The 12,478-nt window shown below is 42.0% G+C and overlaps 1 protein-coding gene across 9 annotated transcripts in view; it reads right to left on the bottom strand.

Annotated features, from left to right (window-relative positions):
- Nucleotides 1-12,478, bottom strand: part of LOC127002211 (basement membrane-specific heparan sulfate proteoglycan core protein-like) — an 88,759-nt gene that overhangs the window by 51,494 nt on the left and 24,787 nt on the right. For 7 of the 9 annotated variants that reach the window (XM_050867931.1, XM_050867928.1, XM_050867925.1 and 4 more), the window contains 8 exons: nucleotides 12,245-12,400; nucleotides 11,097-11,284; nucleotides 9,606-9,723; nucleotides 9,189-9,421; nucleotides 8,361-8,553; nucleotides 7,322-7,478; nucleotides 1,806-2,150; nucleotides 270-397 (listed from right to left, as the gene is read on the bottom strand). In XM_050867931.1, the coding sequence (XP_050723888.1) occupies nucleotides 270-397; nucleotides 1,806-2,150; nucleotides 7,322-7,478; nucleotides 8,361-8,553; nucleotides 9,189-9,421; nucleotides 9,606-9,723; nucleotides 11,097-11,284; nucleotides 12,245-12,400 (1,518 nt within the window). The remainder of the gene's footprint in view (nucleotides 1-269; nucleotides 398-1,805; nucleotides 2,151-7,321; nucleotides 7,479-8,360; nucleotides 8,554-9,188; nucleotides 9,422-9,605; nucleotides 9,724-11,096; nucleotides 11,285-12,244; nucleotides 12,401-12,478) is intronic. The other 2 variants (XM_050867929.1, XM_050867934.1) reach the window with 1 other exon arrangement.

Genomic DNA, 12,478 nt, shown 5'->3' with positions numbered 1-12,478 from the left:
GCCTGACGGATTGAATGACTGACTGACGGATTAAATGACTGACTGACTGATTGACTGATAGATTGGACTTTATATATACTCATGGTTTTTCTACTACAATGAGCATATGGCGGCGAACATATCCGAGTAAACCAAAATCGTAAGTTTATAGAAAGTTAAAAAAGCAACTGAAAAGCCTTAAAAATATGTCTGTCACTCCTCTGTTGTCCTTGCCGTTGTTTTAAGTGCGTCACGTCTATTGTTTTCCGCTCAGAGAGAACCCGACTTGCCTGTATGCCCGTCACTGCCCGAGCGGAACAGGAGAGCTCGACGGTGGAGTTGACGGACACGACCTTGATGCTGGGCTCGGAGATTGTCACCACGATGTTTGCCGCCTCGTCAGGTGTGGGGGGAGGGACTGAGGAAGGCACTGAGGTATTGTGTAAGTGTCTTTCTCTCTCTCTCTCTCTCTCTCTCTCTCTCACACACACACACACACACACACACACAATGCCAATACTCTAACTTTCATAAACCATTGGCAACACTTTTTCTTATAAGCCTCTGTTTGTAATTAAAAAAAAAAACATCACTCTGGAGAAATTTATCAACATTGGCAACACTTTCTTAACATTCACAAACACTAACTTGCATTTTTTTCATGACTAGAATCAACAATAAATTTTCATGCCTTAAGAATTTTTCATGACTAGAATCAACAAAAATTTTCATCGCTACAAGAATTTCTCATCACTAGAATCAAACAAAAATTTTCAGGACTTAAGAATCTTTCATGACTAGAATCAATAGAAATTTTCACGACAAGAATTTTTCATGACTAGAATCAAACAAATGCCTCACCCTCTGAATCTAAGGCTTGGGTTAGTTAATGGATGCTTAGCTCATGCAATACAATACCATACAAGCACATTAATATTAAGTTAGTTTACCCAGCGTGCAAGACTTACCACACAGGATTTGAAATTTACGAGGGATGCTTTCTCTCTCTCTTAACACTCCGCTAGTTTGGGTATTTGAACTCCTTTTTCCTCTGTGCAGTAAGATTAATTTGCTATTTTTTCTAGTTCCTATATTACCATTTCATCAATCTTTCTTTCCTCCTATTTATCTATTACGAGGGATACTCTCTCTCTCTCTCAACACTCCGATAGTTTGGATATTTGAACTCCTTTTTCCTCTGTGCAGTAAGATTAATTTGCTATTTTTTTCTAGTTCCTATACTACTCTTTCACCTATCTTTTTTTCCTCCTAATTATCTATCTATGAGGGATACTTTCTCTCTCTCGACACTCCGCTAGTTTGGGTATTTGAACTCCATTTTCCTCTGTGCAGTAAGATTAATTTGCTATTTTTCTAGCTCTAACTGCAACCTAACTCTTTCCTATACTCTCTAAATCTCTATATTCACACCCCATACCATACATACACATCCATACTAGCAGCTCGTAACTTACAAGCTTCTCTGTACCTCGTAACTTACAAGCTTCTCTGTACCTCGTAACTTGCAAGCTCCCAGTACTGTTGCTTCGTCAAATACAGACACTCACATTACCACCTAACTCTTTCCTATACTCTCTAGATCTCTATATTCACACCCCATACCAGACATACACATCCATACCAGCAGCTCGTAACTTACAAGCTTCTCTGTACCTCGTAACTCACAAGCTCCCAGTACTGTTGTTTCCTCATATACAGACACTCACATTACCACCTAACTCTATTATACTCTCTACGTAGTTCACATACACACCCAACAGCGTACATACACACACCATACACTATACTGGGCACTCGTAACTTACATTGTCCCCAGTCCGTCCAATCCCCATACGTATACAAAATCTGTGAGGACATCTGCGCCACCTCCTTACTACTGGCATCATAAACCCTGCACGTAACGGCCCTGTGTCCACGGAGGAGGCGCAGGAGCGAGAAATATTTAGCCCCATGCGCGTATTGCTCTATGAGGTGCGGCGCCTGCGAGTCCATGAGTGCTGCGGGGGCGCCGTCCTCCACCCAGGAAGGCTCGCGTGTTATTGTCATGCGGAGAGGCTCGGAGGAGTGGTAGGAGCAGGTGAAGTTCTCCGTAACCTCCCGCTCTGTCCGGCTGAAGAGCACTCTGATGGGCCTAAGCTCTAGCATCAGACCTACAGACATGCAACAACAACAACCACGTCAATCACATGCCCAAAAGCCGTGCTGCTAAAAAAACTTAGTAGTGCGTTCTCTGTTCCCTTCGCTTTTAATCAAACATCTTAGACAGCTCAGAGGAATTGTGACTTACGGGGAAATGACTGAGTTTAGATATTTTTACACGAGGCGTATGGTGTAAAGGAGACCTGCCCTTAACCCCTTCAACACAAGGACGCGTAAACTGCATCCGTGCGTGACCTGTACCATGTCTGAGGGCGCGCAAACTGTGTCCTGGCTCGCTTTAACCAATATAAGAGTTATTTTATCTATATTTATGCTTACATCTCAAAATTATCAATTAATTTATGTTTCTTTACGTGCACCATTTAATTCTGCATGTTTTCATATATAATACATGATGATTATGTTGAGTTTATGGCTGAAAACTTGTTATATTCAATAGCGTTATTTGAAATTTGACGCACGCGGCGATCTTGGATACGGCACGGGGCGCTGTTTTGGCCTGGCCGCAGCGAAGGGGTTAATCAGACATCTAGACAGCTTAGAGGAATTGTAACTTAGGGGGAAATGACTGGTTTTTGATGTAGTATCCAGATCACCTACTTTTTAATGCTGTCCTTTAGTAATGATGGAAGAATTTGTCGTAAGGGAACAGAGCACTAACCTGGAGATCACAGGCTTCCTCGAGTGGCATAAAAAATGTGTGCGTGTGACGGACTAAATGACGAAAGTGTATCAATCTTATCTTGTTATTTATTGACCCATGAATTTATTTATTTAATGATAATGTTTGTATGACTAAAGGTTTGCCATTCTAATACACAAATAATGGCAGTATATCTATCTTGTTGTTGATTTTGCGGTCAACTTTCTATATCGCAAACTCCCGTGCACTGAGATTTACAAAGAGTTACCGCCACTTGCTATACATGAAGCCTGTGCTCTCTGGGCCACCACTGCAGATGTTAAAAGATTAGTCAGGTTACACAGAGCAATAATGGGTTAAATACATGATAGTAACACATGCAGGTATTAAATTAAAACCTTCCCAGATCTCGTCCATGCAAGAGGCATGCAAATAGGGTAAAAATATTTCTAACTTACGGAAAAAACAACTAAATATCTTGTTCTCTACTCAAAAGTCTGTGTTCTTCAGTGAGACTATTAAAATTCATGCACTAAAACCAGAGTATAGTTAATATCATGCAAAACTTGACCTTACAGCATGAACACTTTGAGAGAAGAGATGGCACTTACAGACTAACAAATAAGAATGACACTACCTACTGAAGCAAGCATAGGACACGTAAAACAAGCAGAAGACGAAACACCAGCCCACAGTGACGGAAAGAGACCCAAGGCTAACATTTTGACTGTCCTTGTTGAATATGAAGAGGAAAAGGCCTCAAAATAGATGACAAGCAGGTTACTTTAGCAGTGTGGAAGCAGATATATTAAAAGGAGATATGGGACTTATTTGAAAGGCCTCCCAGAATGAATGTGCATAAACGAAATGAATGAGAGATATAAGAGAGGAAAGAAATGACAAGTATGGAAGTAGAGGGAAAGGAAGACATAGAAAAAAAGGACACAGATTAAGAGATAGAACAAGCTATAGAAGGAGAAATAAATGATATAAAAAGAAGAACAAAGAAATCCAACACCACTATGGAAGCCAAGGCACAGGGAGACACATATAGACTTTTTGTTAGTCCAGAAATATGAAAAAAAATACAGAATAAAAAATAAAAAAGAGAAATAGAAGGAGAAATAAATGAGTTTAAAAGAAAAACAAAGAAATCCGACACAAATATGAAAGCAGAGGTACAGGGAGACACGCATATTAGAACGTTAGTTGAGAGAGAGAGAAAAAAAAAAAAAGAAATCCAACACAAATATGGAAGCAGAGGTACAGGGAGACACGCATATTAGAACATTAGTTAAGAGAGAGAGAAAATGAGGACATAAAATAAAGAGATAGAGAGAGATATAGAAGGAGAAATAAATGAGATAAAAAGAAAAACAAAGAAATCCGACACAAATATGAAAGCAGAGGTACAGGGAGACATGCAGATTAGAACGTTAGATAAGAGAGAGAGAAAATGAGGACATAAAATAAGAGATAGAGAGAGATATAGAAGGAGAAATAAATGCGTTTAAAAGAAAAACAAAGAAATCCGACACAAATAAGGAAGCAGAGGCACAGGGAGACACGCATATTAGAACATTAGTTAAGAGAGAGAGAAAATGAGGACACAAAATAAGAGATAGAGAGAGATATAGAAGGAGAAATAAATGAGATAAAAAGAAAAACAAAGAAATCCGACACAAATAAGGAAGCAGAGGCACAGGGAGACACGCATATTAGAACGTTAGTTAAGAGAGAGAGAAAATGAGGACACAAAATAAGAGATAGAGAGAGATATAGAAGAAGAAATATATGCGTTTAAAAGAAAAACAAAGAAATCCGACACAAATAAGGAAGCAGAGGCACAGGGAGACACGCATATTAGAACGTTAGTTAAGAGAGAGAGAAAATGAGGACATAAAATAAGAGATAGAGAGAGATATAGAAGGAGAAATAAATGAGATAAAAAGAAAAACAAAGAAATCCGACACAAATATGGAAGCAGAGGCACAGGGAGACACGCATATTAGAACGTTAGTTAAGAGAGAGAGAAAATGAGGACACAAAATAAGAGATAGAGAGAGATATAGAAGGAGAAATAAATGAGATAAAAAGAAAAACAAAGAAATCCGACACAAATATGGAAGCAGAGGTACAGGGAGACATGCAGATCACTCGTTAGTCGCTCAGTGGAGATGCAAACCAGCTCATGCGGTGTGTGGAAAATGTAATTAATAGGTCAAATCCGCCAGTACAGCCGCCGCCACCGTGTACAAAACTCTCAACTATTGCCGACGTACTTAGACAACCGCGGACGTAAGTTGAAAATAAAGTTAGTAAATGGGGGTAGGCAGTCTTAGTATATATAACATAGGCTTAATTCCGTTACTTTAAGGTATAATGTAATAGTAATGGCAGTGGTAACAGTATTGGTAGTAGCAGTAGCAGTAGTAGTGTTAGTAGAATTAGTAGTAGCAGAAGTAGCAGTGATAGAAGTAGTAGTAGTAGACGCTGTAGTAGCAGTAGTGGTGTAACGCTAGATGTCTGATGTTTTTTTGAAGTTCCGCAGTTACCCCTAAAAAAAAATTACTGCAATGCGTATATATAGTTACGTGATGCCAAAAAATGCTTATCAATACAGTCGTCCCACAAATAGTACGTTTTTCCAATAGTTTAGTTTCGGTTTCATGTGGATTTTCATAGATTTTTTTAGGATTTTTAAATTTCCCGACAAGCAGGAAATTTAAAAATCCTAAAAAGATCTTCCAGACAATCCGTATAGAACTGAAACCGAACTACTGGAAACTGTACTATTTGAGGGACGGCTGAACAAAGGAATACCAATACAAAGACTAATATCTAAGGAAATACTACTACTACCACTACTACTACTACTACCACATCAACATATTCTAGAAAAGACTTTACAACCATGCAGTAAGTCTCGCTACAGCAGCCAGCCAGCTACGGACTCTATCTACAATCATGAGTTGGGTGTTCATGCACTACTTACACATATAAACAAACGTGCACAAGAGGAGAGGAGGAGGCAGGAGGCATAAATCGATTTGTCCCACTTTGTTTTGAGAGAATAGCGACACATGATCAATCTCTCATATATTTGTGTAGGATGAAAAACTGCGACTTTTTTTTTTTATGGTAAAGGAAGCAGCTCAAGGACATGAAATCTATCTTAACTGTCCCACTTTGTTATGAGAGAATAGCGACACATGACCAATCTCTCATAGCTACGTATATATATTTGTGGGATGAAAACTGCGCTAATTATTTTTTTTACAGTAAAGGAAGCAGCTCAAGGGCACGAAATCCATCTTAACTGTCCCACTTTGTTATGAGAGAATACATGGTAAGTCTTTCATATATTCGTGTGGGATGAAAAACTGACAACTTTTACTTTTTTTGACAGTAAAGGAAGCAAAATTAACAACAAAAAAGCCTGCTAAACACCGCTCCTGTAAGAAAAAGTAGAGAGGAGTGGTCGAAAGAAAGGTCAATTTCGGACGGAGAAGTGTCTTGAAGCTCCTCTTGAAACTGTACGTACTGATTCAACTCTTCCTCTTCCTCCTCTTCCTCTCCTCTTCAAACTCTAAAGCATACAATTATCTTAACATTACAGTCTTCTCTCCTGCTCCAGTTAGTGTTTTCTCTCACTAATCGAATCTACAGTTAGTAAAGCAATCTCGTCAATGCACAAACTCCTCAGTACAACCTTAGTTCCTACCTCAGCCTCCAGACCATAGAGACGCATAGAATAGAGGAGCGTGGCCACCTTCATCACAGAGGTGCCATGTTGTTGCCCCCAAAGAGCCATGTGACATTCAGATTGATGGTGATATGATAGTTTTTTGTGGTGTAGGTACTTGTTCGGGACCCTGACCATACTTAGACCACACAAAAAAAATCACTGGTATCCGAAGCAATATTGTAACCCAAGGAGCAACACTAGTTTTAAAATGATGCTGGTATGATAGGCTTTTTTTTAATACTCCGGGTACTTCACGATTTTAACCATACCTTGAGAACACAAAAAACTCTCCTATCACCATCGAAAACACTAGAATTAATGGTGATACGATAGCGTTCTTTGTGGTCTAGGTATTTTAACCCCCCGACTGTGGATTTCCTACAAAGAAGACATTACCAGGCTACAGGAATGGAGCAAAAAGTGGCTGCTACAACTCAATGAAGAAAAATGTAAAGTCCTGCACCTTGGGACAGGAAATCCAGCATAACAATACCACATGGGAAACACTCCACTACCCACCACTGAGGCAGAGAAAGACCTGGGAGTATATGTTACCAGGCTACCAGTGAAAGCCAAATCTGTGCCAATCGCTGCGGACGGGGTTGAGATACCTAACACACACACACACACAAAAAAAAACACTATCATATCACCATGAACTTGAAATACACACGGCTCTTTCGGTAGCAAGACAACACCTGTGATGAATGACCCCAAACTCTCCTAATTCTAAGGCTGCAGTTCGCCTCCTCACTCAAGCTCGGCCGTACCTGATTCCCCACAGCTGGGACCATAATACCCGGGCAGACACTCGCACTGGACTCCGCTGCCATCGGGACTCTCGTAGCAGGAGGACTCGTGGCCATTGCAGGGGCACTGGCGACACCGGTTGTTGGCCAAGGTGAGGTAGTGACCCGCCTTGCATGTCTGGAAAAGAATTGGACATGGTGGGGTCATGGGGTCAGAGGGCAGGCAGAAGCATTTCACAGAGGTTACCCTGGTGGTAGTTTGACACTTCTCCTGTACAATAAACCTAAGAAACACATATCTGACAAGGCTTTCATAGGAGTTTGTGGGCATTTCAAAGGGTAGTTTTATGACCCTGGTGGTAGTCTGCCCTTTCTCCTGTACAATGAACCAAAGAAGCACATATTTGACAAGGCTTACCTAGGAGTTTGTGGGCATTTCAAAGGGTAGTTTTATGACCCTGGTGATAGTTTGTCCCTTCTCCTGTACAATGAACCAAAGAAGCACATATTTGACAAGGCTTTCCTAGGAGTTTGTGGGCATTTCAAAGGGTAGTTTTATGACCCTGGTGGTAGTCTGCCCTTTCTCCTGTACAATGAACCTAAGAAGCACATATCTGACAAGGCTTTCCTAGGAGTTTGTGGGCATTTCAAAGGGTAGTTTTATGACCCTGGTGATAGTTTGCCCCTTCTCCTGTACAATGAACTTAAGAAGCACATATCTGACAAGGCTTTCCTGGGAGTTTGTGGGCATTTCAAAGGGTAGTTTTATGACCCTGGTGGTAGTCTGCCCTTTCTCCTGTACAATGAACTTAAGAAGCACATATCTGACAAGGCTTTCCTGGGAGTTTGTGGGCATTTCAAAGGGTAGTTTTATGACCCTGGTGGTAGTTTGACACTTCTGTACCATGAACCTAAAACACCCCTCATTAGAACCCGATTGATCTCCTTTTCGACCTTTGAAGATAGTTAACGTGAGGGGTGGAAGCACATCAAATTCCTACTCTCCTTTGACGCTCCTTCACATATCCCAATAACAATAACAAATAGCTCTCGGCCGTACCTCACAGGACAGTCCAGCATACTCCTTGGGGCATCGGCACTGCTCCACCTCCAAGGCTCTGGGCTGGCCGGTCTGCGAGGGAACGGCAGTATCCATGATGACGTCGCTGAGGAAGGTTGCCAGCATGTCCTCGCTAAGGGTGGCACGGATCAGGATGGCTTCGATGGATGACAGGGCCTTCAAGAATTCAGACCTGGAATGGGGAAGAGAGGGAGAAATATTAATGTTGTTTAGTTCTGTGTTAGTGTTGGATATAGAGGAAGGATTGGCAGTGGATCGAGGAGGGTATCAAGAGACAGCAGGGGGATCATATGGTAGCAGGGCACAGCAGGGAGATAATATGATAGCAGGGCACAGCAGGGAGTGTATGAGGGGCTAGAATCAGCGTCCAGTCTACCTCAGCTACATTTTGGTGCAGAATGGTGAAGAAACAAGTTGATTAGTGCAGCATAATGATCTATTCTCATATTCTCCTCCCGAAATTGACCTATCTTTCGGCCACTCCTCTCGACTCTTTTGTAGGAGCAGTGAGGAGTGGGCTTTTTTACCCTCTGCATTACACAGACTCCACTACGTAACTCTCCTTCCTTTCTTCTCTCGATTATGATGACGTGACAATATAACTTTCTTCGGTATTTCCTTTACATTACAGACTCCACTACGTAACTCTCCTTCCTTTCTCCTCTCGATTACGATGACGTGACAATACAACTTCCTTCGGTACTTTCTCTACGTTACACAAAGACTCCACTACGTAACTCTCCTTCCTTTCTCCTTTCGATTACGACGACACGACAATACGTAACATCCCTTCGCACCGACACTCACCTACTGGCCGGCTGTTGGTTGACGGTGAAGCTGTTCTCGGTCAGCGTCACTGTATACGTCTGCTCACGGTTCGGTACCAGCGACTGAGGCGTCATCCAGATAAATTCTCGTCCCCCGGAGCTGCGGATGATGATGTCCGAATCAGAGTACGTGTTTCCACCGGCTCGGGTCTGGTAGCGCTGGGTGATGGTCAGGTTGCCTCCGTATGACTCAAGACGGTTTCCGGTGAACATCTGTGGCGGTAGAAGGAAGGAAAAAAATGATTGGTGGATGTGTGGTCAAAAGGGGTGAAGGAAAAATTTTGGGTGGACTTATGTGGTCAAAAAAGATGAAGGAAGAAATGGTTGGTGGACGTATGTGGTCAAAACCTTACTCTCTCTCTCTCTCTCTCTCTCTCTCTCTCTCTCTCTCTCTGACCTGCGGCAGTGACCAGAAGTACGTCTCCCTCTGGCGCAGGTTTTCAAAGCTTGAGAAGGAGATTTCGTTGTTGGCCAGGTTGACGTTGAAGCCATCGCGGATGACGTTGGTTTGCAGCCTGTGTGTGAGGGAGGGGACAGGATAATTGATTTGTTGTTTGGGGGAAAGGATAATTGATTTGTTGTTTGGGGGAAAGGACATTGATTTGTTGTTTGGGGGAAAGGACATTGATTTGTTGTTTGGGGGAAAGGACATTGATTTGTTGTTTGGGGGAAAGGACATTGATTTGTTGTTTGGGGGGAAAGGACACTGATTTGTTGTTTGAGGGAAAGGACACTGATTTGTTGTTTGGGGGAAAGGACACTGATTTGTTGTTTGGGGGAAAGGACACTGATTTGTTGTTTGGGGGAAAGGATAATTGATTTGTTGTTTGGGGGAAAAGATAATTGATTTGTTGTTTGGGGGAAAAGATAATTGATTTGTTGTTTGGGGGAAAGGACATTGATTTGTTGATTGGGGGAAAAGATAATTGATTTGTTGTTTGGGGGAAAGGATAATTGATTTGTTGTTTGGGGGAAAAGACATTGATTTGTTGTTTGGGGGAAAGGACATTGATTTGTTGTTTGGGGGAAAGGACATTGATTTGTTGTTTGGGGGACAGGATAATTGATTTGTTGTTTGGGGGAAAGGACATTGATTTGTTGTTTGGGGGAAAGGATAATTGATTTGTTGTTTGGGGGAAAGGATAATTGATTTGTTGTTTGGGGGAAAAGATAATTGATTTGTTGTTTGGGGGAAAGGATAATTGATTTGTTGTTTGGGGGAAAAGACATTGATTTGTTGATTGTGGTTACTTACAAAGACAGGGAAGAAGAAGGACAGACGAAGAGGAAATAGATAAAAAGGAATTGGCTTGTTGGTATTACTGACATTGAGAAACAGTATTAAAAAAAGAGAGAGAGGAAAGAAGTAATAATTGAAGGAAACAGAACAAAAGCAACAGAGACAGACAGAAATGTAAAAAGTGGAGAAAGTAAAGTTTCGTTTAGTCGGCGCAACATCTGTGGACATATGCCGGAGAGAGACAGAAGGGGAAGGAATTACAGGAGAAGGGAACAGACCCCAGGAGACGGGACACAACCCCTGATTAATACCTGGCACCCATTCACTGCTGGGTGGACAGGGGTGTAGGGTATCAGAAACGCCGCCCAAATTTTTCCACTCCACCCAGGAATCGAACCCGGGCTCTCTCGGTTGTGAGCCGAGTGTGCTAACCACTGCATCACGAAGCCCCCGAAAAAAAGTCAAACTAAACCAATTAAGTGGACTGAAGAAAAACCTAAAAAAAAAAAATAAATAAATAAAATAAAATGAAAACTCACTCTTTCTAACCCTCTTTCTCACTCTTTATCTTCCTCTCTTCCTCTTTTTCTCCCTCTACCTTCCCATACACACATAGTCCCTCTACCCACATCTCTCTCCCTCCCTCACCTGTTAGAGAAGGTAAAACCGTGATCGGACAGGAGTTGCATTGGTAGCTGCATGCGGTGGTAGTTGGAGGAGAAGCACTGTGAGCTGGCACCATTGCACCAACATGACAGGCAGCCGGACGGGTTCTCTGCGGAGAGGTGGAAGTATCCGGAGCGACAGGAGTCACACTGAGGGCCCACGACGTACGACTGGAAAAAGAATCATGGAGTTATAAGAGGGTGAGGTGTAATATAAGTGATACATATAGGTTAGGTTAGGTTAGGTTAGGTTAGGTTAGGTAAGGTTAGGTTAGGTTAGGTATGGGCAGGAGTCACATTGAGGGCCCACGACGTATGGCTGGAAAAAGAATCACGGAGTAAGTTATATAGGAGTGAGGTGTAATATAAGTGATACATATAGGTTAGGTTAGGTGAGGTAAAGTTAGGTTAGGTTAGGTTAGGTAAGGTAAGGTTAGGTTAGGTATGGGCAGGAGTCACATTGAGGGCCCACGACGTACGGCTGGAAAAAGAATCATGGAGTAAGTTATATAGGACAGTGAGGTATAACATAAGTAATACATATAGGTTAGGTTAGGTTAGGTTAAGTTAGGTTAGGTTAAGTATGGACAGGAGTCACACTGAGGGGCACGACGTACAGCTGGAAAAAGAATCATGCAGTAAGTTATATAGGACAGTGAGGTATAACATAAGTGATACATATAGGTTAGGTTAGGTTAAGTATGGGCAGGAGTCACACTGAGGGCCTTTAACCCAGTAGCAGCGATGGGCCAAATTTGTGGCTTTACCATGTAGCAGCGACGGGCCAGATTTGTGCCATGATATAAACCCCCCAAAACAGATGATACATAAACTGATCACAAATATATTATAAAACGGTTTGTGTGAGTGATGATTTCTTCTCATTTTCTCGCTTAGAGGGATCATTAAGAAACATGATCCCTGCTGCTAACGGGTTAAGAAACACAACTCACTGGGTTAAAAGCGAAATGAAAACTAAGATAGTGTCTCGAGTGTAGTTGAGGCGCTGTATACCACAACTAGGTTAATACAAGTAGTTAAACACATTGTAAAACCTCCCTATGGACACTAGCAAATATGAGTAGCTTTTATCATCGCTAATGGGAAATAAACTAAACTAGCGGCCCTTACCTTGCACTGGCATCTGCCCCGATCACAGGACACAGTACCCCGCGAATCACAGTTGCATTCGTCTGGGCTGCTGTCGGGGTAGCAGGTGTTCCCGGCAAGCCTGTAGCCCGAAGCACACTGCTCACAAAAGTCGCCAGCGGTGTTGTCTCGGCAGTTCTGAAAGACGTGAATGGAGGAGTGAGAAAAAGAGAAGGAGCTTGGGATCGAGGTTGGTATTATAAGACACTCTCAGTT

Source organism: Eriocheir sinensis, chromosome 22 (assembly GCF_024679095.1).
Source record: "Eriocheir sinensis breed Jianghai 21 chromosome 22, ASM2467909v1, whole genome shotgun sequence".
Taxonomy (NCBI): domain Eukaryota; kingdom Metazoa; phylum Arthropoda; class Malacostraca; order Decapoda; family Varunidae; genus Eriocheir; species Eriocheir sinensis.
This window is presented reverse-complemented; position numbering and strand designations above follow the sequence as displayed.